Source organism: Peromyscus eremicus, chromosome 1, assembly GCF_949786415.1.
Source record: "Peromyscus eremicus chromosome 1, PerEre_H2_v1, whole genome shotgun sequence".
NCBI lineage: Eukaryota > Metazoa > Chordata > Mammalia > Rodentia > Cricetidae > Peromyscus > Peromyscus eremicus.
Window position 1 is genome coordinate 115,650,343 of NC_081416.1, and position 27,112 is coordinate 115,677,454.

The 27,112-nt window shown below is 39.7% G+C and overlaps 2 protein-coding genes across 3 annotated transcripts in view; one reads left to right on the plus strand and one right to left on the minus strand.

The window, feature by feature from the left end:
• Positions 1-11,646, minus strand: part of Efl1 (elongation factor like GTPase 1) — a 126,780-nt gene extending 115,134 nt beyond the window's left edge. Inside the window, exons 1-4 of the mRNA XM_059272071.1 lie at positions 11,539-11,646; positions 10,694-10,803; positions 8,278-8,345; positions 4,371-4,455 (exon numbers count right to left, since the gene is read on the minus strand). Coding sequence (XP_059128054.1) covers positions 4,371-4,455; positions 8,278-8,345; positions 10,694-10,784 — 244 coding nt within the window. The 5' untranslated portion in view covers positions 10,785-10,803; positions 11,539-11,646. The remainder of the gene's footprint in view (positions 1-4,370; positions 4,456-8,277; positions 8,346-10,693; positions 10,804-11,538) is intronic.
• A 67-nt stretch (positions 11,647-11,713) lies between these two features.
• Positions 11,714-26,154, plus strand: Saxo2 (stabilizer of axonemal microtubules 2). 2 transcript variants are annotated; one of them, XM_059272091.1, is made up of 4 exons: positions 11,714-11,826; positions 14,570-14,749; positions 16,640-16,842; positions 23,654-26,154. In XM_059272091.1, exons 1-4 carry the CDS (start codon positions 11,789-11,791, stop codon positions 24,595-24,597), a joined length of 1,365 nt encoding a protein of 454 aa, XP_059128074.1. In that variant the 5' UTR covers positions 11,714-11,788; the 3' UTR covers positions 24,598-26,154. The 2 variants fall into 2 exon arrangements, with proteins under 2 accessions (XP_059128074.1, XP_059128082.1); XM_059272099.1 differs by lacking the exon at positions 14,570-14,749.
• Positions 26,155-27,112: the final 958 nt, after the last annotated feature.

Here is a 27,112-nt window from a genome sequence, read left to right on the forward strand (position 1 = left end):
TAGAATCACAAAGAAATATGGAAACGAGACCATAAGAGAGGCTGGGCCATGTGGCTTACATCTTGGGCACTGACCAAGGACAACAGGGATGTGGGTAATGCTGGCCATAAGATATCCAAAAGTAATCCCAGAAAATCTGTGGTGGAAAGAAGCGAAGCTTCAGGAAGAATTAGTCAGGGCCTAGCTCCCAACAGACTCCAGAGCCAAGCGAGTAGACTGGAAATGTAATCACTTGGTTCCTAAGCCGGCTACTATATTCTAGAAACTACTGTCCTTCGTAAATGCTCTTAATCTCTGAAGTCCAGTTTGCACATAAGTAAAATAAGGACAGCCATCTCAGAGGGTTGCTGTGAGGATTAAACAATACCATGCATGAGACATCTAGCTCAGAATTCAACCATCACCAAGTTTTACCTTAAGTTTGGCATCAGCTACATGCTTCACGAAATGAAGAAAGCCATTGTCCTAAGAGGGGAAATAAAATCTGATCTTTCAGTCAAATGAGGAACAAGGGAATCCTCCCCTCTTAGACTGACACACAGGCAGAAGGAAAGGGAACCCTGTAATACCAAACACTTTCTGGTACACTCTGGCCTTGTGTGGCCTGGTGGGGGAGTTGAGGGAGTCAGTTCCCTGTGGCTCAGTCTCTGAAGAGTTAGGACAGAGTCACAGGGCAGAAGCCACCATGAATGTGAATTCTGAACCTGTTCACCACATTTTCCCAGGGAGAAGACCCTGCACCTGGGCCTCGTTGCAGAAATCTGCTGTGTTTCCCATCTCCTCAATCAAAGTAAATCCCGGCACAAGTGGCTGCCACTTGGGTGATCCCCAAGTGCCCCACTTAATCAAATAACAAGGTAGCTACATGCCTACATTGACAAAGAAATTCAGTTACAAACTATAGTCTACTGCAATTTATTCTGCATAGAATTTTAGGATTTTGAAAGTTGACTTTTTGTAAAATTATCAAAACTCTTGTAAATACAAATTCCCATATGGCATCAATCAATGAAGCCAAAATGGCACTGGCCCTCACCTTAGGGTTGGAAAGATATGCTGCGGATATACTGTGGATGGGAGAAATTTACTCTCTAGCCTACCCAGTCCTACCCAGATAGTCTCAGTCAGAGATGTAAACACCAACGCCAGTCCAGAACTAATAATATCTGACTGATGTTGGAATCCATGAATTGTGTGGGGGAAGATAAGCTGTATATATTTACTTCAGTGTATACTCATATGCTCACATAAAATGCCTGTAGATTAAATATAAAAACTGAAAAAAAAAGAAGCAAAATCAAGAGTGATTTGTAGTCCATTCTTGTATTTTACCCAATATCCTATAACAAAACGTAAGTATTCATTATTGCAAAAAAGTTAAACTTGCAATTTTATTTAAAATATTTAAAAAGGACCGAGTAACTTAAAATGCAATGCTCTGTGATGGTAATATTTCCTCACAGATATTCAAAAATTACTATTAGAAATGTCAGCAATATGCCTTTTGAGATTACTCAAGGACTAACTAGACCATGAATTTTAAATTGTCTAAATTTTGAATACACTTACTATACATACGCTCTAAAAGATTCAAAGGCATTATGTCACCTTAGAATACTGAAGAAAGTGCTTCCCAATTCTTGAAATGACAAGATACACCAATGGTACCTCTGTATAAGGGATGTGAGTGACAGGTAAGAAACGGAAATGTTGGTTTCACAGTATGATCCTAGCATTTACAAGTGCTGGCATAACTAACTAAATACAAGACTTCAGCTTCCACGGAAGAAATGGGCCTCTGGAAGATGCGAAACTTGGGATCACTCTGATGGTTTTCAATCATTTCTAGATTGTTCCATGATTATTGTAAGCTTATCCTTTTAAACTAGAATAAGGCCTTCTATTTCAATCCAAGGAAAGGATGAAAAATATAACTAAACAAACCAAAAATCCATTTCATTAAGCATCAGACCCAGAGAAAGGATTTAACATTTAGTAAAGATTCCCTAAGGCAATCAAATAGGATGGGAAGGGGGTGATAGAGGCAACCTGTGGAGTGTCTCTAACCATCAGCATCTCCCCTCTCTTCCTTCCACCTAGGTTCTCCTTTAGGCTGTCCCACCTTCAGAGCATAAAACACCACTCTGGAGAGTCAGTACTCAACTACAGAGAGGAAATGTATTCAGTTCTGAGAAAATGTCCAACAGTGTTCCTAACGCATCCTTTTGTGGTAGATTAGGAAAGCTAAGTTCTGTGTTGTCAAGTGGTGAGCCCTTGACTAAAGTCCCTTCCGGCTATCAGTCAACGCCCACAGAGAAACATGTTTGATAATTATTGACTCCAGTTCTTATTGATACGGCTAGATGACCAGGCAGCTGAAAAGTCAATCCATAAGTTGAGGCACATCTTAAGTCTATGTGTTCAGAAACATAAGAAAACAAAGCAGTAAGCAACAGAAAAGGGGTAAAGGAACAGCTAAGAGGAGGGGCGAGAGGTCAGAGGCAGGTAAGTATAAGGAGGAGACTGGAAAAGTAGCGCAAACCTATAAAAATACACACATCAAAGCATAGTTAGAAAACAGACACCCAAACCTGAAGACAAGACATCATAAACTGACCTGATGTGGTCAGTCTGTTTTAGACACACAGGCAACTATGGTGCTGCATGGCTGTAATCCCTACATTAGGGAGGTAGAGACAAGAAGGAGGAAAAGGAATTTCTGACCTGCATGGGTTATGAGGCCCTAAACTAACAAACAAAATGTCACTCCAATAAGATTCTCATTTTTTTTTTCAAATTTTCATGAAAAGTATCTCTAGTTATTTTTAACAGACATTCAACAAGCCATTCTCACCCCAACTCAAGGCAGCTTGCCTCTGTTTCTGTGCAACCTGGAAAGAAGCATGTATCTAGAACTTTCTAAGATCAAGCTTCCCAAAGCTAGAGTTTAACAAAACATGTTAGGTCACTCAATTCCCAGGGTTCTATCGGCCTTTTTCCACATTTCTATCAGAAAGTCAACTAGGATGTGGAACAGCTGGATTTGATGGCATACAAGTAAAACCTGAATAAAGCAGCTAAGGGCAGTGAGAGTGAGTAGAGACAAACGGGCCATAGCAACAAAAACCGACACTAGAGGAATCTTGAAGTTCAAAAGGCAATATCAGAATGAAAGAAAGATGGAAGATTACAATCTCTTCAAGTCTATAAAATAGCATGGTAAGCTCTAGGACACCATTCTCTGGGTCACAGAATGGGAACAGATCCCTTAAAATACAAGAGATAGCATTAAAAAAAAAAGGAGCAGTACTTGAAATATTAAACACTGGAGATTAGTGTGCTTTAAAGTCCCAAAACTAGTTTGATACAAAAATGGTTTAAAGACTAATGTCAATGAAAATAGCCACACTCTGCACACTGCCTCCCTGGGTGCTAGAGATACCAAGCTGTGAAGGATGAACCACAGGTCACTCCATTAGGGAAATAAATTTTTATTACTTTCTTCAAAATATACATATCGTATAAAGTTTTCTATCAGTACAAAAATACGTATTTTGAAAAGCAAAAATTTTATCATAATCCAGTTTCTGAAAATATCTACTGTGGTGGTATAAAATATATCCTTCTAGAAGCATGTACACATGCACATTCATAACCCACAGAATACTCTACAATTGGCTTTTCTGTCTCTTAACACAGCGTTTTCATGTAATTATAAATACATGAGCTATAGAATTATAATTCTATGTAATTAAGCATTCAAGGCTATATAATACTCCACAGCATGGATATAACATTCAGTTAGCCAATCTCTTCTTAACATTTAAGTTACTGGATGTTTTCACCAATACAAACCTTTTGTGAACATACAGCTTCTGGCATCTGTCTGACATTTCTGTCAGAGAACTCCTGTGCTACTATCAGAATGACATCTGTATTTGGGGACAGCAAGATGGTACTGATCAGAGCAACAGGTAGCAGTGGTCAGAACAACCCACAGTTACATAACTAAGACTCCAGGTCTCACATGCCTGCCGGCCATGGAGCACAAGAGAGGTCCAGCCAGGAAACGGAAGGCTAAGGATGAGCCAGCCAAGTCCTGGCTCCTAACTTTCCTTGTGAAGAAATCCAGTCACCTGGTAGAGGGAGGCAGCTGTGAACTGCCAGTTCTTCTGCCCTCAAGCCAGTCAGAGGTCCTCATCTGCATCCAAGCCTGGACAGCCTGACTCTGACAACAGATCATTTGGAGATGCCAGAATGAAATGCATGGAACACAAAGCAAAGAAACCGAGGCATTTGATTAATTCAGAAAGAGAAGGGGTGGGTCAGGAGAGATGAAAATCGATTAATTAAAACACCGATGGGTTTACCTTCTGCGTAATGTAGTGAAATGGCGCTGGATTTCATGGTGATCCCTCTGACCTGTTCATCTTCTCTGCTGTCCATGTACCTTAACTAGAAAAGCACAACATACATATCTTTACTTTCCAGTGACTAAAATCCAACATTAAAATGCAGTTAGCTTTCATTTCAAAGGGGTATGGTGCTGGAGAAGCCAGGTTAGTCAAGAGAATGCATAGACAAACTGAAAGGTATTGCCACAAATGAATTCACACCCTGCTTCTCCAGAGTGCTGCTCATCTACATCTCAGCTAGGAAGGATTAAATAGTTTAGAAGAATCCACAAAGGGATCTGGAGTTCTTTCTGTTCATCACAATGCAGCCTCCTTTTCCTATCCAGAGGCACTTGATGAAGTCCAAAAGAAACAGAAGGTCTTTAGAGGAACAAGGAGACTTAACTCTTTTCCAAAGTAACGGATTTTAAATATGTGTGGGTTCTCTCCTTTTTATAAGAATGACATAGTAGAAAATATTTACAGTATCAAAACTTAGCTAATAGCTTTCCCAAAGTTTTACTGCTTACATGTAAAGTACTTACTTACTTACTTACTTAGACTAATTATCTCTATTATAAAGTCTTAACTTTATGTAGATTCATCTCTTTTAATCAAAATCCTTGAGACTAATGTGCTAATACGGGATTGCCACACTTTCTCATCCTACATGAATTCTTTAGTTTTCTGAAATACTTCCATCCCCACAGCTCTGGTAAAATATCATTTTGAATTGCAGGCTTTAAGTCTTATATAAAATCAAAGAATATATATATATATATATATATATATATATATATATATATATATATATACATACATACACACATACACACACACACACACACACACACATATTTTTTTTCACATATTTGTTGCTCAACATTATTGTTGTCCAGTGTTGCCCAAGTCAGCCATTTCGATGGATGTAGCTATGGGTCACTCTAAGAGTCTCCTTCACAAACCTACCACATTTACTCATCCAGTCTACCAGTGATGGACATATGTAAATTCACTGGTTTTTAGTAATGTAACTGGTAACTGAGCTGGTAAGAAGTTTGAATTGGGACTGGAGAGATGGCTTAGCGGTTAAAAGCATTGCCTGGCTCTTCCAAAGGACCCTGGTTCAATTACCAGCACCTACATGGTGGCTCACAACTGTCTTTAACGCCGGTGTTGGTGAGATGTGTGTGCTGTCCTCCGCCCTCCACCAGCACTGCATATACATAGTATAAAGACATGCATGCAGGCAAAAACATCCACACACACAAAGTTAAAGTAAATAAATCTTTAAAACAAGGAAGTTGGGATGTTTCTTACACACAACCTAGAAGTGAGATTTCTGAATCACTAAATTTTACATCTTCAATGCTACCAGATATTTCCAAATTGTTTTCCAAAGTAGTTGGACCAATCCACACTCAACAGTGAGTAATAAGCAGTACTTCATCTTTAAACTCACACTTTCCCAACTTCTGAGGGACTGAGCATCTTCAGTTTACTATTCTGGCTTAGCTATTTCCCACTTCTCTTCTGTAAGAATCCCATGTACAGCCCATCCTCCTACTGGTTACATTACAGGTTTGTTTTGGATAGGTATTATAAATGGTCTCTGATTATTAGTTCTTTGTCAGTTAAATGTTTATTATATTTTCCCTAATTCTAATGCATTTTTGTTATTTTTTCATTTTGTGGCATACCTGATAAAAAATGTTATTCATTTAAATGTAGCTGAATTAATCAACTTTTATACAGTAGTTTTTACCTTCTCAAGGTATCTTCCCTTATGGTTACAGAAGTAACATCCATTACTATTTTCTAAAAGCTTAAGTTGGGCCTTTTGTGCATTTTAACTACATGCAGGTGTTTTTTGTTTGATATTAAATACAGGTTGGTCCAGTATTATTTCCACATAGCTAAATAACTTCCCAAAGATCCTTTACTGACGTTATCTTTTCTCCACAGATCTGAAATGTCAGATCTATAGTAAGTCAAGTTCTCACATATGTATCTGTTTCTAGGTCATTAGCCAATGTGATACCCCAGCCAATTCCAAACCACCAAGTTACAGGCCATTCACAAGCTTTACCATCTTACAAGACAGCAAGTACCACATCCCACTCTTCTAGGATTTGAAAATGGCATATCCAATTTATTTTTTTCAAAAAAAAAAAAAAACTATAGGAATTTTTCCTAATTGCTAAATATGTAGATCAACATGAAACAACCATAAGTTTTTAAAAAGTGACTCTGACAAAACACGAACATGACATACCTTTCTTGTTTAAGTTTATCCCAATATAATTTTATTCTAATTATATGGCAGATTTTAAAATCTTTCATTGTCTACTTATTGCTGATGTGTATTTCTTTTCAATGACTTATATATCCTGAAATACGCTAAATTCTTTACTTATATTCTAGCAGTTTATTTATAATTTTTGACTTTTTGCATCCCCTGGAACTGGAGTTACAGATGTTTATGAACCACCATGTGGGTGCTGGGACTTGAACTCAGGCCCTTTGCAAGAGCAACATGCACTTTTAACCACTGAGCCATCTCTCTAGCCCCTTATTTTTTTTCTTTTCTACAAAGTCATAGCATTTATTAGTTAACAGTTATTTTCTTTCCAAAACTCAATTATTTTGCAGCTATAATCTCCAAAACAATGTAAATTAAAAGTTAAAATACAAACAGCAGGATACAATAACGAATCTTATTTATTCATGAATAGAAAAGTTTTAATATTTCATAATTAAATTCAATCTTTATTGTAGTTTTGTTAAAAAACATTAGGTTATCTTCTAAATATACTTTGTAAGAGGGATTTATCACAACAGATATTGAATTTTATTGAGTATCTTTTACATCTATTGAAATTTTTCCTTTAATCCATTGTCATATTAAAATCATGTTAAAAAGAACTATCATTTTAAATGACACTAGATTCAAGTTGCTAGTAATGATAATTTTGAAAAGATTTTGTTTATATTTATTTTGTGTGTATGAGTATTTTGCCTACATGCATGTCTTGCATACCACCTGTCAAGTGTCCACAGACCAGAAGAGAGCGTGGGAACCTCTGGAACTGAAATTACAGAAGGTTGTGAGCCACCATGTGGATGCTGGAGTGAGAACCCAGAACCTAGGTTTTTTGCAAGAGTATCAAGCGCTTTTTACCACTAAGCCATCTCTCCAGCTCCGTAACCATAACTTTTATATCCCAATCAGAAGGTTGATATGAAATTTTCCTGCCCTGGGTTACCTTCGAAAGACTTCTGGACTATCATGTACCCCTAGGACTTGGCAAGTAAGCCTTGAGATTGGTGAGTAAATCCTGAGATTGGTGAGTATGTCTTGTGATTGGTGAGTATGTCCTGAGATTGGGGAGTATGTCCTGTGATTGGGGACTAAATCCTGAGATTGGTAAGTATGTCCTGAGATTGGTAAGTATGTCCTGAGATTGGGGATTATGTCCTGTGATTGGGGACTAAGTCTTGAGATTGGTAAGTATGTCCTGAGATTGGGGACTACGTCCTGTGATTGGGGACTATGTCCTGAGATTGGTGAATATGTCCTGAGATTGAGGAGTATGTCCTGAGATTGGGGACTACATCCTGAGATTGAGGAGTATGTCCTGAGATTGGGGACTCTGTCCTGAGATTGGTGAGTATGTCCTGAGATTGGGGACTATGTCCTGAAACTGGTAAGCATGTCCTGAGATTGGTTGAGTATGTCCTGAGACTGGGGAGTTAAGATATCCCGTTGTCATTTCCTTCTACATGTTTAGATCACTAAAGAACAATGCAAATGGATTGTGACATTACAGATAGCTAATACTCATTAAAATGCAACAAGTATTTACCAAATCTAACAACATACCTTGCCTGCCAGGCGGCTGGAGATGATTCCATTACTTGATATAAGACAATCAGCAAGGGTAGTTTTCCCTGTTAAAATAACATTAATTACAATACATTCATCTAAAGGGGCTAGCATTCTATAGTGCTGTATTTTCTACCTGTGGACCTCACCAATTTCACTTAAGAACTTGTCAGATTAATGTTAAGCACAGAAATTTTCTTAAATTGAGGCAGACTCTACAGAGTAAAACATCTGTCTCTGGTGAGGCAAACCACTAAGAGAATCAAAATACAGATCATCTTTTACAAGGAGTTATTATAATCTAGACTTTAAGAAATCAATTAATAATTTACCAACAATCCCGCACAACGGATCATAGACTCTAAAGGCTCAGAATGTCACAAGGACAGCAATAGCATTTACCTCAGAAAGGTACACTGGGTAAATCATCACCAGGAAATGACAGCACACAGTCTTCTGTTATAATTACTTTTGTGTGACACTCAACAACATTTGTTAGCTAAACTGTTACACTTATTTCATCAGAAAATTTGTTTTTCTTTTGCTTACAGTACAGTTTGTGGAGCGCTACATTGCAGCAGCCAATACAATCCTATTTCAAAACTAAACCTGGAATCTACTTTACAATAAAAGAAATTATTTGCATAATCAAATATACATTTACAGTTACCTTTATTAGACTATTGCCAAAGTTTACACAACTTCAAGGGGCATAAACAGCTACCTGTGTTTAAAGAATGACATGGCAGACTCAGTTTCCACAGTTGGGTAGGCCTAACAAATGGTTGGATTTTTCCTTCAATTCAGCTTTCTGTAGTCTGTGAATAATAATCTGTGGGATCTATGTAATAGCATAAGCCAGGGACCAATTAACAGTTCCTCTGAAGAATATGTTTTAGTATATAATCCTAGAATATCACTTTCCTGCTGTGCAATAGAGTAGGATGCTTTCTAAGTATGGCAAACACACACCCCTTAGAGTGGACCACAAAACAGGGGACTTCCCATTATTAAGCAAGGCTGGATCCCTTGGACAACAATGTTTGATACATACACACTAGTGAATCTGCTATTTAGTTCTCAGAGCAAAACCAAAACAGAAAAGAAAAGGAAAAAAGAAACAAAAAAAACCCTTTGGCTAGTCCTCAGAGCCTCCAAACATGTACATATAACCATAAAACCCATGGGGTAGGTTAGCCACTGATTTGTACACAAAACTCAATCTCAGTTTCTACAACCTGAACCACTCTCTCTCTGTTTTTGTGCTACCTACCTTCTCTTCAGAGCTCATGTTAATGACAAGAGTCACCACGCCTCTTTTCTGCCTTTCAACCCACCCAAGCACCTTTACCAGTCTAATCTAATCTACAATTTTTGTACTCTGCCCTTGCCTTTTTTTTCCCCCTAATGGCTCCTTACATGCTAAGGAAACATGTTAACGACCATTTTCACAGCTAAGTATTTCACTGCTGACAAGATTCTCTTTATCATCCTCTTACATAGGCTGTACACTGAAGCTCAGATAGGCAAAGTTATTTGAAAGAGGCCTGAGTTGAGGATGTCTAACTGCAGGGCTAGAGCGCTTAGCCCTTCTCTTAGAGCCTTGCAGCATGACAAGCTCCAAGAGACAGGACCCAGCCTGCCTCTTCCCCGTCCACTCCCTCCCCTTTAAAATGCTGAGTAGTTTTGACTTCACGTGCTAAATTGAGTTCTGGCTACTAGAAGAAAGAGTTTCAACTGGCGAGCAGACTCAGTCTGACAGTGTCAGGGAATGTTGATCTGAATCCCACAAGTGTTAGCCAACCCGACCTTTACTGTATCTGCACTTTAACTCACATCTGTTTCTGTCTACCCCTGTAATGCTTGTCCCCACCTATCAGCTAGAGTCCCCTCCTCAAAGGGCATGTCTGACAACTTTCCTTAACCCAATCTGGCTACCTAATCCTCCAGTTCTCAGAACTCTTACATATCCCCCACTGACCCCCATCTCATCACGTATTCGTCCCTAAAACATCTACAGCTGGGCAGGTGGCCTCCTCAGAGATGTCTAGCTCCTGATAAATCTAACAGATTGCCACAAACTTAAGAGATGCTCACTCAGCATGTGATAAATGAAATAAGACAGATCCCTAGGAGATTCGCTCTACCAAGACCATCAATGTTTTAATATTTCAAAAACTTTTCCATATTTTAACCAAAATCCAAGTTCAAACTTAGAAGCATGATGTGAAACCCTACGCAGAAGAATGCTAAGCACCAGTTAACCCGTTTATTACGAATGTTTTACAGCGTGCTTCTCTGACATGACACACACACAACTTCTTAGCAAGCAAGCATCACTGTCATCACTCCAGTGAAACATACAGAGACATGTCTTCTTTGTTAATAAAAAGTCATTTTAAAGGAGTCTTACCATGGTCAACGTGAGCCAAAACACAGATATTCCTGATGTTGGCAGTGTTTTTCTGAAGCTGAATCATCTTATCAACGCCATTGAGCACCATGGTTAATTATTTCCTGTGACTAAAAATTACAAGCAAATTACAAGTGGTATAAAATTTGAAAGTCAGGGGGAAACAACAACAACAAAAATGGACAAGCTGAGAGACAGATGCTGGGGTTTACAAGCCGCCTCAGATTTCTCAACTGAGAACCGAAGGAATGTTTAGCCGTATCTAGTTCTTTCTGCCCCTGACGGGATATGGCAGTACAGGCCCAAGTTCCACCGTAAAGTCCACACACCCTTATGGTACTTGTGGAGTGCGCTGGGAGTTTCCGGGTCTGCGGCGCGATGAATCATGCAGCTGGATGCAGAGACGCCCGTCTAAGTGACACCACGCACTCAAGTGGGCACTCTGGCCCACGAGGACCACAGGAAAAGTCCGTGGACATCTCCCCCTTCCCCACTGTAGCCCCTCCGAAAGTCTGCCGCTCTTGCCAAGCTTGCTGGCTTTCACCAGACGTTAAGGATCTCGGCCCTGTGACTGCACCGAGTGTCCTTAAAAGTTTTGGAACACGTGCTTGGGAACTCAGCAGGTGCATGACACATCGCCCATCCCTCTCCAGTTAAAAAAGGCAAAGCGAGGTCTGCAAGCCCTTCCTCCGTTCGGACTCCGGGAGTCGTGGTCGCCAAGGGTCCCAGGTTCCTACGAGGTGCAGCTGCTGCGTGCCCTGCTCGCCTAGCCCTACCGACACGACTCCCCGGGTCCCCACCACCGTCCGGTCGCCGGCGTCCCTAGCAGGCAGGCCCCCACTCACCGGCTTCACGCCGCACTTGATTCACGCTTCTAAGGCTCCAGGAGTAACTCAAGCCGGAAGCCGCAGGCGCCGGGAGGCGGGGCCTCCAGGCCTGCGACCTCTGACCCGCGCGCGTCTTGAACGCCACCGGAAGCTGCCTCTCTCCCTTCCTCGTGGAGTCCCGAGGTCGCCTTGACGACTGCGGACGCTGTATCTGCTCTGAAGTGCCAGCTGCAGCAGCCCTGCGGAGAAGGACGCTGGAGCCAAGGGCATGAGGAACTGGTGTCTGTGTCAGATTTGCACCTGCGGGTAAGAAACAGCCGGCCGCTGCGGCGTCGGCGGGGCCGTAAGCACTGCTAACTCCTCGCCGCACGCCGCCCCCCACCATTACTCCCTTGCCTGAGGGGCGAGTGCGCCCTTTTTCTCTACTTGATTGGCTCCTGGGGCAAAACGTTTCTTCTTTGCAATCCGCGAGGCTTCCTATCCAGAGCTTTAAACTGACATACAGTCCAGGCCTGAGAAGTAGTATGAGCAAATAAGTGATTGTGATGGCTGGTAAGTGATGGAATCTGGTCCAGGGGGAGTTCTTGCACACACACACACACACACACACACACACACACACACACCACACCACCACCACCACCATCACCACCACCACCACCACCAATTCTGTGGTTAATGTAAAAGGCCGGTACCCAAGGTCTTTGGTTTGCAACCCAGGGCTTTGCATCCTCTAAACCTTATTCTTATTCCTGCGCAGGCAGTGTTCTCTTGGGGTCTGCCTGACAAGCGAAACTGGCGGGAATCCCCACCCTAAACCGCAGGTTTGGTCTGTTAAATTCTGCCTAACAACCTTCCACCACCGGTAAACACATTCTTCTCTTTCCTCAGCCTTACTGTTGACCCAGGGATTAGATCACCTTTGCTAAGTAACTATGAATAATGCCAAGCTCTTTGTATTTCTGATCCCCTTCTAAGGGTAACCACCTACAATACATGTTGATTGAAAGCAGTTGTTCTGCCTCTTTCATAATAATACAAATAATAATGTGTGTATGGGTGGAAACATAACTTTTAAGGTGTGAATCTGCAAAATCTGGTGTGTAAGAAAAAAAAAATCTTAATTTATTTACAATGTAAGTTATTTTCCCATCCAGCCATCAAGAAATGCATGATACTGGGGACTCCTCATTCTTCAAATAATATCACTATCCAAAGAGGTGGGGCACTGCCAATGTAAGAAGCCCCTTTAAGCTTTGAAGCGTGGCTAGTGGCATCTACTGAAATGTCCCTTGAAGAAGCTTAGTTCCTTTGAGAGCAGTGCCTCTGCTGCTTTCCTTTTTATACATGAGGCACAGGAATCTTGAAGGGTTCCTATGACATGCATCGTTGCACTCAGTTTTAAAATGTGGCTGCCTCCATGGGACACTCTCAGAATGGGGCAAAGATTCTTCACTGTTGTCCCTCCCCACCCCATCTTTTGCCTCCCGTCCTGTTGGAAGGGAAGATCTTTCCCTATTCTTTTTGTTGTTGAAGACCATCCCTTAGGTCCATTTGCATCACTGTGGTAGCAATACCAGACAGGAACAAGAAAGAAAGGTCTATTTGGGCATACAGTCCCAGAGGGTGTGGTCCATGCAGTCAGGCATGGGGAAGTTCTTGTTCCTGGAACATGAAGCAGGCTTTCTCACATGCTGGCAGACCAAGAAGTAGAAAGCCTTAGGAATCAGGGCCCAGGCTGTCATCTATCAAGGGCTGCCATTAGCCACCTGCTTCTACCAGGTAGGTGCCAGCTTCCAAAATCCTTCCAGAATGGTTCCATCAGCTGGAAAGCAAGGATTCAAAACGTGAGCATTTCAGACTCAAACCATAATGCCATATGTTCTCTCTTAGGAATCTCAAAGTCAATTCCTTTGATCTCCCATTAGGGACATCTAACTTCACTTGTTTGTTTGGTTTGGTTTTGTTTTGTTTGTCTTTCCAGGCAGGGTTTCTCTGTGTAACAGCTGTAGCGGACCTGCAGCTCAGGACCAGGCTGGCCTGCAACTCACAGAGACCTGCCTGCCTCTGCCTCCTAAATGCTGGGATTATAGGTGTGTACCACCATGCCTGGCCAATTTCATCATTTCTGTGAGCTGCTTCTTCAAAAAGACAGAAAGACTTAACAAGTGTAAACAGCTATAACTACCAGCAAAACTATAAATCAGAAGGAAGAAATTTTCCTTTTAAGGATTGCAAATGTTAGGCTAGAAGGTGTTTGCTTTCTTTTATAATAATTTATCTGCACTTTTATGTCTTATATTTGTCCACAGTCTTTGGTATATTACACTGTGAATGCAGTGCTCTGGTGGACAATAAAAACAATGACAAATTCCAAAGCTTTGACTTGTGTTCTGTTAATCAGTGCAACTCTATTAGAACTTTTATGTATACATGACCTGTGTACTCTGCTCCTGGATTTCCCAAGGGTCTGGGACCCTGCATGGGACAGAATCACTCCAGCCGTTTACAACAGCTTCATTTTCAGTGGACATTGCTGAGTCTCCGGACTCTTGGGACTTGGAAGCTTCTTAGACACATGGAAGAATAAAGGAGTTGTGGAATCAGAATGCTGCCTGACATCTCCCAGCTCAAGCCCTCTTGGCCTCTACTATATCCCATGCCCCAACTCTGCTACCCAGAACAGATGCTGTGTTCTTCCTCCTTCCTTTTGTAGCTATGTTCTCAATCAGTCACCTGTAAGGATCTGTTGTAGGTGAAATCGAAACGGAAAACTTGTCTGCCAGGAAGTTTTCTTCCTGGGAAATTCACTTGCTAGCTTTTCTACTTCAGTAGCATAAGAAGTCACTAAACTACTATGAGCAAAACCAGTTTCTGCTACATAAGGCTACACTGTAATTTACTTATTATTTTTTATAAGCTTCAATGCAGAGGGGTAAGCTGTGCTGAAGTTCAAAGTGGTGAGTTCATTGGGGACCCTGTTAACATGCAATAACCACACCAGATGCTTTTAAGGCAAAATAATGTTTCAGTTTATTTGTTTGTACAGACGGCATCGTTGTCCACATGGAAGCACAAGGGTTTATGAACATTCTGGCATATCTTGCCCCACAACGGAGTATTTGGAAAAATATCCAAAATATGGCAATGTTCTTCCACCTCAGAGTCTTAAACCCAAGCAAGAATTTCAAGCATACCGTGGTAAAATGGAAGGAGTAACTACATTTAAGTAAATATTTAGAAACAGTTTCCTTATTTTTCTGCCCAACTCTTCTGACCTTAAGTTTTCTTACTATTTAAATTTAACTAGCTAGTTGAATTAAATTGAACTAATTTGAGAAGCAAAAACTGATTATGACTTGAGAAAAACAGAAAGGTAGAAATTAAGTTACTTTGGCAAAGAGAAGAAAAGGAAAAAACAAAAGGTTTTGTTGATTTTTTTTAATGATTAAAATAAGTATAATATTTATGTACTTGGCACACTGTAACCACCATCTAGAGGAATGCCTCTTCCTAATTTGTTTGTTTGTGTGTGTGTTTACACTCATGCATATGCATGCAAGCATGTATGTGTGGGTATGTATATGTGTGTGTTCTAGTTTTTACATCTCTGATTGGTATCCAATACATTAGCCTGCCAAGGCAATCTTTTAAGCATGCAGATTTAATCCTACTCATGATCCTGCTTGAAATACTTTAAAGTGTTTCTGTTGTTTAGCATAGACTCAATCCCTTCCATAACTACTACATGGATTATCAAACCCTGCTTGCTTCTCTAGTTTTTTTTCCCTGTTTGGAATTCTCTCTCCGTCTTTCCCTAGCTAATACTCATCTGACCTGTAAATATCAACACAATTTTCCTTTGTAAATGTCATCTCTGCCACCCTACCTTTTATTTATTTAGCTTTTAAGGCCGAGTAAATATCCCTCTCATAACTTCTCATAATATCTTCCTATTTGTTATTAGATTCAGTTCAGTGTTCCATACCAGCAGGATGTACATCTATTGTTTTCTCAGCGTTCCTTCCTCAGGAACCTAGTACCATACCCATTACCTAGAGTAGGTACCCAACATTCCTAAAAGCAGAGGCTTAGAACTCTGGCATGATTTGCTTGTGTTGATCATACTGACTAGGAAGTTGAAGGGTGATTTATCTGTATAAAGAATAAGTGTCATTCTATACTATATGTTTCTATAACACAGGAAGAGACTGTGTGAACTTGTGTAAGATTTTTTATCTTGACAGCATAATTGTAGCTCAGTTAGGTGACTGTCAGAATTGACAGTGTGTATCTTTAAAATAACTGTGATGTACATCATAATATTGTCCAACTTTACTTATAAGGAAACAAGGGCATGGACAGGTTAACTAAGTTATCCAAGGTTATCCAGCTGTTGAGTGACAGAGCCAGGATTGGATTCAGACAGTCCAGCTGGTCTTGAATCTCTCTGGTTTTCTCCATTCCAGTGGACTGTCTCAGCCCTTGCAATACCAACCCTGTCACAGTGATGTTATATAATGCACAGGATAGTTAGATTGCCATTTCATTCCTACCGAGGGCCAGGACTTCTGAGAGATCCAAAGTCTTAGTAAGGCTCACATCCATACTATGAGCCAGAGTTAGTGATCTTTTTAACAATGCACAGGAAGATATTGTGACTTCATATGAAGACACTATGCCTGGGTATAGTCTATGTAGGTGAATGTGGCTTTTGACAAAGTGGATACAGAGCTGATCTTGACAAATTTATCAGCTCATCAAATCTTTCTCTTGAGATTTCCTTCTACATTAGATAAAAAATAAAATTCAGTTACTTGAGAATTTTACTTACAAGATCAAATTGAGATGTTTCAATTTTTAAAAACTAGGATTTTTTTTATGTCTTTTCTTATCATTGGATAGAACCTTAAGAACAATTCAATTGCTCCTTTCAAATAATCAACTATTACCGTTTTAATATCTCCTTAGATTGTTCAAGTAAGACAGAATTGAAGATTTTACTACTGTGATAATCAAAACAGAAGAACCAGTGAGGCTGAGTTTCACACACACAACACACACACACACACACACACACACACACACACACACACACACATATATATGTATATTTCAGGTCAGATTATCGTCCTTACGAAGTAGTCAAGCAGCCTCGCCACATTCCAGAAGAATATAAACCCAAACAGGGGAAAATTGATCTTGGGACTACCTACAAGCGAGATTTTAATCCTTATGAAGTACAGCCTGTGGTAAAAGTCCGGCCTGTGGAAAGACAACCAGTTCAAAAAGGGAAGTTGGACACCGTCCCAACTTATAAAGGTAACTTATCATTGTAAAAACAAAGGTGCCCCAAACCTAAAAATGCCAGCTTTGACCTTTACAGTCAGCTCAGGATTTTCTTATATTATCATACTCATCACCATGGTTAGGAAAGCACATTCTTCCCTTTGACCAAAATAGTATTGCTAGCAAAACCCAGTTACAAACAAACTAACTGCCTCATGGGGAGTTAGGAGTCCTAGAGTCTTCTCCAAATGTATCCCCTAAGCTGTCTGTATCTCAGAGCATTTTAAATGCAAAGGGTGTCACTGACCAAGGATGTATGCTGCACATCTTACTTTGTCACATTAGTTATTATTGTCTTGTTCACCCTTTCCTATCCTATCATCAGTTGAAATTCAGCAGAGAAAGTTAGAGTTGTCGAAAAAATAAAACAGCAACTGTCCTCTTAATTCAAATTCTAGACAACCTGTAAAACTAACGAATTAGTAGATCGACAAGCAGAATATTATTTTTATACTCTAAAGGCTGGATTGGAGGATTAAGTTTTGATCTATGAGCAGATGATTCTTGATACTGGACTTCAGACTAAGACAAACATGTCCGCCCCGACAGTCAGTGCTAGGTGACAGCAGATGGGCCTACTCCTCTAAGCCTTGCTCACAGCCAGAAAAGTGTAAATATACTTTCCCATGGTTAGCAGCTCACAAGAGTAAGCGCTGGCAACTGTATGACCCACCCCCCCCCCAACAAAACCTACATGATTTTAAAATACTCTTTTACTCTTGGAAGTCTTCCTTAAAAACAGACCATCTTGATATGAGCTATTTTTTTTTAAATTAGTAACACAGTTGCACATGCAGGCTATATCCTTTCAGTTGGTTATATGAAATAGCTGAATGGGTATGTTCCAGTATAAAACCTTTTGTAAGAGTGTTGGCATATATAGTTAATTAGGTAATAGCTAATGGATGGATACTTTAAAAACTCTGAGCATTAAATGGTAAGTAAAATACAAGATATCAATATACTATGATCTGTTGGGGAAGTTAGGGATAATGTTTTCTGATTTTGAAAAACTGAGTACATATACTGCTATAGAAAGGACAAATTATAAAGACTACAAATGGTGAGTATAATCAAATATGGCACAAGCACATTACTGAGATACTAATATGCATAAAAGATAATCTTGACATAAAAGATAATCAGTGAAAATGACTTTACTCTGGCATTTATGAAAGCATAGTAATTTTCTTCAGTGTAATATATATTAAAAACAGTAATATTGATGTCCCGTGATGCTGTGTGCATATGTGGAACATACAAGACACATAGTGTTCCAGGTTTTCAGGCATGAAACAACAACCTCAGCTGTACTTAATGTTGTGTGGTTGTAATTCTGTATGTGTAATTCTGAATGCCTTCATAAGAGCAGGTATCTATTACAGTCTGAGAGCAGAGGACAGAGGGAGACAGAAGGAACAGTGTAGAGAAGAAAATACCCTGCAGTGCAGTAAGTAGATTGACATTTCTGAACGTGGGTTTCAGGAAATAGAAATTTGTCTGTCCTCAGCTTAGAAATTCATTCATATTAAAATGAAGATGCTAAAACTAGATTGCTGTGGTTTCCTCAAGGTCTCCTTCAGGGCAAGGACTCCCCTGGGGATTCAGCTCAGCCTGGTAGATTCAGGTCCAGTCCCCTCCTCCCTTCACCCAGGCTGAGCAAAGTGTCCCAGCATAGGCCCCAGGTTCCAAAAAGCCAGCTGATGCACTAAGGACAGGTCCTGGTCCCACTGCCTGGGGTTCCCCCAAACAGTTTTTTTTTTAAGTCTTCTCTCATTTATTACATCCCAACCACAGTTTCCCGGCCCTCCCCTCCTTCCATTCCTTCTCCCCCCTCAGCACCAGATCCACTCCTCTGTTTTCTTTCAGAAAAGGGCAGACCCCCTAGGGATATCAACCAAAAGAAAGAAAGAAAAAAAAAAGAGAAACTTCTTAGCATGAAAGGAGGAGATGTCCCTGGACTAAGCACTCTAGACTCTAAAGGGACAGGACAGGGGCATCACGAAGCTCTGACTCCGTGATACAGGGTAGCCCAAGCTGGAGAAGAGCAACAGATACCCTCCATATACACATGGCAACCCACCTCACTTGGAAATGAACATCAGCCCACTGTTGGGAAAGGACAGGATATGGAAAGACATATTTCCTGAAATATAAAAAGCTAAAGGTGAAACAGATGGATGAAAAGCCTCCCCACAAACCAGCCTCCAACCTGAACACAGGAATAATACCAAAGACATTCTGCTGGTTTGCAAGTATAGCAACAGAGAGACCCAAACTTAATTATGGATTGGACCAAACTGCGCTAATAAAGCTCTGGCAAATGAACATGGATTCATTTTATGATGTCTGGTTTTCAAATTATAAAAGGGGAGGGGTCGGAAGGAGGGGGAAAAAGGAAGACATTGTCATGAGACCAAAGGAAAACTCAGTCTAGGAAGGAGCCAGATAATAGGTCTATCAGGGAATCAAAAAACTATGACTGGTGGTCAGAAACAGCTGGGAAAATTAACCAAGACATGGAAACTACAAAAAAAAAATGTAATAACTAAAAAAAAATGAATAGAGTTGACAATGCCTTGCATGGGTGTTTGAGTAGGTACACCTGGGGAGGCAGGAGAGCAGTAGACTTCAGATAAATCAACATAAACCTAATGTAAGGAGGGGAAAGAGCACGAAGTGCCCAACGCCGAGGAACACTTTGAAGTGGGCCTGACATACATGTACTTAGAATACCAAAAGACGGGAAAGAAAATGGAAGAATTACCTGAAGATTTAAGAGAAAATATTTTTCCAAAAATAATGAGTGTCCTGGCCAGCGGGATCTTCAACAGAGACCCTAGAAGGGGGAATGGCGAATGAAAGGGGCAGGAGACACAAAGAATTGACAGCAAGACAGTATTCTGATCAAGCTGCAAAATCTTATTTTTCTCAGGTGGGTTTTATAGTAAGAAGACCAGGAAACTTTCTTTGAGAAAAGATCAGGGGATTGTTGAGTTGCCAAGCAGCCCAACCAAGCAACCTAACCACAAAACATTGTTACTAATGGTCACTGTAGCAGAAAGATAAGGAAATGTTATTTTTCTAATAACTCAGGACTTGTCCAGGCATGTCCAAAGTTTCTGGTTAGTGGCTCAATACTGGACAACAGAAACTTAGCTCAGGCAGGCAATATGGCATGGCTCTTAAAATTGTCCTCGGCATCTCCTCCCTTTATTTTATTTTATGAGGGAGTGTGCCCACCTGAACGGTGGTGGACCTTAACAGGCTGGGGGAGACATTGACCTGACTCCTTCTAGAGCCGGCGGAAAATATGGACCCAGAAAGCTTTAAAACCCCCAAGAAGGTTACATTTATAACTTAAAAATTATGCAGGAACTTATAGACTGGTTTGTAGCTTAAGTTTTCTTGCCTGGCCCACAGTCAGGACAAATCTCTATCACCTACCAGTCCCACAGCCTCTCAGACCCGACCAAGTAAACACAGAGACTTATATTGCTTTCAAACTGTATGGCAGTGGCAGGCTTCTTGCTAACTGTTCTTATAGCTTAAATTAATCCATTTCTATAAATCTATACCTTGCCACGTGGCTCGTGGTTTACCGGCATCTTCACATGCTGTTTCTCATCGTGGCAGCTGGCAGTGTCTCTCTCTCTCTCAGCCTTCCACTTCCCAGCTTTATTCTCCTCCTTGCCCCGCCTATACTTCCTGCCTAGCCAACGGCCAATCAGTGTTTTATTGATTAATCAGCAACACATTTGCCATACATCCCACAGCACTGGTTAATATGATAGACACTTTATAAATCCAGATATGGTGGCACACACCTGTAATCCGGGTACTTGGCATGTAGAGGCAAAAGGATCAGAAGGAAAAGGCATCCTTGGCTATACAGGGAATTGAAGGCCAGCCTGATCTACATGAAACTTTGTCTCAAAAATAACAAAAAAAGAAGCAAAAACAGAAGAGTGAGAACTAGGACCATGGCAACCGGAAGATAATGGAGTTACATCTTGAAAATGCTGAAGGCTAGGGCACAGAGGGAGTCCAGCAAACATATCAAACCTTAGTGAGAGTATCTTTCATAAAGTCTTCAGACAAGTAAAAAGAATTATCAGTAAATGTCGTACGCAATTTTAAGAGAAATTCTAAAGGTAAATGGAATATGAAGCAACAGAAACTTGGTCTTCATAAAGAGAAAAAAGTCCCCAGAAATAGATGTAATGACAATATATTGTTTTTCTGGAGCAAAAATGCTATCAATTTTGGCTGTTTTTTAACCAATTAGAAAAGTATAAAGTAAAAGAGGTAAGAATTGGAAGTGTGCTGTACTTTAGTTGTTACTCATCAGTCATGTGCTGTGTAACAGTTCAGTCAACAAACTACTGTGTTTACAACCATATTCCACTAAGACAATGTCATCTAGTGAGGTCATAGACACTTGGGAATGCTGATGTTCCCACAGCAAAGTAACTATAAAGATGCATCTCTCAGTATGTCCGCATTGTTAATGTGCACAACTGCATATCTAAATCAGAACAATATTACTCAAAAGTGAACTATGATTTGTTAAAAATGTGTATGGTAAATTTTAAAGCAAGGGAAAACAAACTGGCCTGCAGGCCAAGTCCAGCCCACCGTTTCTTTTTGTAAATAAAGCTTGACTGACACACCCATTTTCCATACTACCTATTGCTGCGTTCTTGATACATTGATAGAATTTTGCATTTGCAGTAGGCACTATACATTTAGAGACTTGTGTTTAAGCTTCATTTCCTAAGACATTTCCTATCTGGCTATTACAGAAAACCATTTCCCAACACTGTTCTGTGGTAATCCTGTTACTGAGATTGGAAACTTAAAAAGAAGTAGTGCTTGTAGTACTTCATTCTGTCAAGACTTATCTCTAACCCTCCAGATTCTTGTTTCCTTTTAAAAAGCCCAAGTTGCTCTGGGGTGGGGAAACACTTTCTTCTATTCCTTTGCATATTTACCTAAAATGAGCATTGTTTTTCTCATAGTCACTTTGGCAGCAAAGACTTTCCCAACATAACTGAAACTATGGATCCTTACTAACAGCTCTGATTTCCTTTTAGCTACAGAAAATAGTGCTCTAATTTTACACTGTAGTTTCTAAAGAACAGAGATCCCTTCATGATAGCGCAAGGAAAAGAATCATGGTAAGGCTTCATGTGAACCGGAAATGGAAAGCTGTTGCGTACAGAGGGAGCTGGATGAAAGTGCTCTGGCTGATGTGTACATGATTTCACTCATAGCATCCTTGCTTAATTCATACCTCTTCTCTTGTTGCTGTCCTACCGACTGGCCTTCTCCAGTTCCTTATTTCTTTGTTTCTATACAAAGTCTTTCAGAATATGGCTTCCATCTGCCATCAGTCTACAGAACTACCCCATACCATTCTTTTATGTTCTTCATCTGGTTCTTGATTTTCAACTTTAGGGGCACAATACTGGTCTGGGTCATCTTTTCTTGACACTTGCCTTCATAGAATTTTTCATAGATTATCTGCTCTTTGGCTGGATTTCCACTCCCACTAAACATCAGTAGCTTAATCATTTAGTTTAAAACTCAGCAGGAATATCTATGAATGAGGATTTTTTTCCTTCACAGCTAATAGCCACATAGTAAACATTCAAAGCTTAACTATTCCAGTAGTCATTTCCTAGTCTTTGGTTCATATTCTATGATCTTACCTTATTATAAAATACTTACTTTTTATAAATTAACTTTTGGTATTTAAAAATATTTTGGAATGCAGTAAATTTTATATTTCTCAGCTTACTACATTATCTAGTATGTAAAATACTTGGAATTTATAAATTAATTTTTGGTGTTTTAAAATACTTTTGTGGGGTAAAGTAAATTTTACTATATTTCTCAGCTTACTACTTTTCTATCTAGAAATAGGTAACATAAAGAAGTCTTGCTAAAATACAAACACTTCAAATGTCTAGCTATGGTTTAAGTGATCTGTAGGTATTAAACTTCTAACTCTCAGATCTCAGCCCTGATGCTCACTTCTAAATTGCACATAAAATTTTGAACACATTCAGCTTGGACTCCTGGTCTCTAGACGGTACCATATCTCTTGGGAATGCCTTATAGCCCAATAATCCATGCAATCTTGTATCTTTGATCAGAATCACATTGAAATTTGAAATTTCTCCTCCTTCAAGTTGAGCAACTGGTGTACATAGTCAGTAGGACTTTTAATTTTCACTAATAGGATCCTGAAGTTCATTCCTGTGAGTTTTAAGGTACTTAAAAAGTTGATCATTGACTTGTAAATGTTTTTGGCCTTGCAAACTTGTCCAGCTCATGAGATACATAATCAAGACACTGAATTCTTCCTCTTAGAGGTTTCTCAAGCCTTGAATTTTATGACTGACCTTAGTATTTTGTGAGTTATAGTGAAAATCTTAGCCAGTACATTTTATACTGTCTTCAGCCAGTACATTTTATACTGTCTTCACCCACAACATAATCTATTTATCTTTCTATCTACAGTCAGGCTCATGTGCACCCTTGTATGTAATCAGATAAATCTGGAAGTAGAAAAGTAACCATCCTCAAGAGGGAGATGCATAGAAAAAGATGGAAAAGAAACAAAAAAGAACAAATATGAGGAAAACTTCATACCTGGTGCTAGTGTTTATGTATCTAAAAGAAAGGATGGTTGCCAGTGAGAGAAATTAGTCAGGATTCTTTGAAGAAAGTTCTTTTCCTTAGTATTTAAAATGTTTTATTTGTTCTCATTTTTAAGATGATTATAGATCTTGGGATATTCAGAAATGTGAACTGTGTAAACCAGAGCAAGCTTACCATCCCCCAGATGTGAAATTTGGAAACTCCACTACATTTCAGGATGACTATGTTCCCCGGGAGATAAAGCCTAGGCAAAGCTTCAAGCCCTGCTCTATGGTCAAGAGTTCTGTAGGCCCCTTTCATGGTGATACAAGTCATCGTCGAGATTATGTACCTCATCAGCTAGAAGTTAAGTTTACAAGGCCAAAAGAAGTTTATAAGCCTACTGACCAGCCTTTTGAGGATCTTACCACTCACCGGAATGACTTTCAGGGTTTTACTGGAGAAAGTGCAAAACTCTGCAGACCTGCCCACACAAGAGTAACCCCAAACGCTCAGTTTAAAGGAAGCACTGAATTCCGTGACAGTTTCCAACCATGGGAAATCCCACCACCCAAAGTCAAGAAAGTAGCAGAGTATGTGCCCCCTCAAGGAAGCATGCAGTTACACAGTACCAGCCATCTCGACTACGTCCCCTATCAGGCCAGCCGCGCTGTTGCTATTAGGCCAGTTTCTCACAGAAGGAAAAGCAATTTTCCTTTCCAAGGAAAAAGCACCATGAAGGAAGATTTTCCAGCGTGGGAAAGTTGTCGTCAAGGACTTATTAAGCAGCAGCAACAGATTCCCAACCCGTCTGGAAAATTTGATGGTTTGAGCACTTTCAGATCTCACTTTGTGCCACATGAATTGATTCCAGTGGAGAGCTGCAAACCTTTAAATGCTGCTGTTAAGAGTTCGGTTCCACTTGATGATGTTACCATGTATTCTATCCAGTACACACCAAAGAAACAGGAAATCTGCCCGGCTAGCTATCCTTCTCCTCCAGGTTATATATTTGAAAATACAAATTCCCAAGGACATAAATTCTTTCGCAAGATCATTCCTGCCGTGAAGGCTTTTTAATAATCAAGTAATTTTTATAAGAAAGCTAATGAGAGTTCAGTTTTTTAAGAAAAAACTCAAATTTTATAGTGAAAAAATACTATGAGAGCTATAACATACCATTTTTTAGCTTTTCAAACAAGTTGGGACATATAGATCAGAATTCCCAAATCCATTTTGTACTAATAGTTTAACCAAGAATGCTCTTTGTTGTTCTTGTGTTTTGTTTTTTGAACTAGGACCTCCCTAGTGCATTCTACCTGTGTCAGTCTCTTGACCCAAGATTGTTCTTTAATAGACCCTTCTGAAGGTTAAATGATGTGCATGCTCATCTACACATGCTGTTGCATAGCTTGTCCTCAGTCTGTTACCATTTATACTTCTTTTTACAGTTACACAATTATACAGCTACTCTCATTGTCATTTACCTAGTACACTAGGTCTGTCTAGAACAAAATTGAAGATGAGATATGGATTACTCTTCCAAAAAAGTCCAGGATTCATTCATTCATTCATTCATTCATTCATTCGTTCAACTTCAACGTATTTACAGAGCCTAGAACAAGTCAAGTTTTGGTTGGTGATGTCAGAGACTACTGCTCTGCTCCTTGTCCTGTACAACATAGCAAGAGGCATTGTGATTTGAAGAAAAGGGTCCTCTGGGCTGGGAATCAGAGGACCAGAGTTCAAATACTAATATCATCAGTTTCTATTTGTGCCACTGTAAGCAAGCTGCTCACATACATACCTCTACAATTCATGTGTAAAAGAACAGTGGTTCTGTCTACCTCACAAAAGATGGTTGGGAACATCAAATCACGTAATACATTTGAATGCATAAAGTATAAATGTAAGGGGTGATTAACCCTCAGCTACTTTTTGTACTTGCTTTTCCTTTTCAAATATGGATAGTTACAGACTTAATACTCATTACCTTATCTCCAGCAAGGATTGTAAAATAACATTTGAGTTTATAGTAATATGTATTTGTGAGAGGCATCTGCCCACTGTAGAGTCACAAGCACCCTATAAGTTATGGCAGAGAATAGAGAACTTAGATTAAATACTTTGGTGTGAATGGCTGTATTTTCAAATGGAAAAAATTTGCTAGAGCAGTTTTAGGGAGGACTTCCAGCTTTGACAAAATCTCCAGGATAAACCTAGGCACTTATGCATCCAGTGGCCACATCCAGAACCACTGTTCACTAGTAAGAGCCATAACTACCCTGGTCACCACTGAAAGTGTAAGGTAAGTGCTAAGAAGGAAGGGGAAGAGATGCCAGTAAGGGACATGGAAATAGCCTACTACACTTACAAATGCTGAAAGTTGCTAGTGAACTAAGATCAAGTGATTATTTTAATAAATGATCATATATGGGAGAACAAGATTGACCTTAAAATGAATTTTAATGTTTTCATAGTTGTTTAAGATTATATACTGAGGATGAATTAATAGTATTTTATTAAATATTTCTAATTAATTGAAAGGAATTCCCCATATTTGCATTTGTTATAAATATATAATGTCTGAAAATTTGTTTTTATGTGTAATTAATAAAATTTTGATTTTCACAGTCATTTCTGTATTATTTTATTTGCAATAGAACTTCCAAATAAATTCCTATCTAGATAAACCTATACATAAGTAGATAGCCACCATTTTAAAATAGAAAATATTATTATAATAATCAAAATTTAAAATTGGACACTACTACGCCATTGTCTTCATCCTGGCCCATGTTCCAATGTTTAATATTCAAATCCCTCTGTAATTTGATGGGGTTGGTCTCCTCTCTGAACAGAGGTCATCCTTAAGAAGACATGTACTGGCATTTTCTGAGGCAGTCTTCCTTAGGCTGAGGATGCAATGGCATACTGTTTACCACACTGTAACCTAATATAATAGGTGTGAAATAGAGATTGGAACAGATCATAGCCTGAGGCATTAAGCTGGGAGTTCACGAACATCTCCCTTAAGAAATGCTGGCTGAGGGTTGGAGAGATGGCTCAGTGGTTAAGAGCACCGACTGCTCTTCCAGAGGTCCTGAGTTCAATTCCCAGCAACCACATGGTGGCTCATAACCATCTGTAATGAGATCTGGTGTGCAGGGATACATGCAGACAGAACACTGTATACATAATAAATAAATAAATCCTTTTATTAAAAAAAAAAAAAGAAATGCTGGCTGAGCCAAACCTCAAAAGATAAATAGGAAGAAAATAGGAAGGACCATATCTTAGTTTTCTATTGCTGTGATGAAGACCATGACCAAAAGCAAGTTGGGGAGGAACAGGGTTATTCCATCTTACTGCTTATAGTCCATCATGAAGGGAATTCAGAAAAGGAACTTGAGGCAGGAACTTGGAGACAGAAACTGAAGCAAAAGCCACGGGGGGTTTTAATAATAAGCATTTCTTACTTGGTCTCTGTGGCTTGCTCAGCCTGCTTTATGCAACCCCGGACCATAGGCTCAGGGGTGGCACTGCCCATAGTAGACTAGACCCTCCCACGTCAATCATTCATCAAGACAGTGCT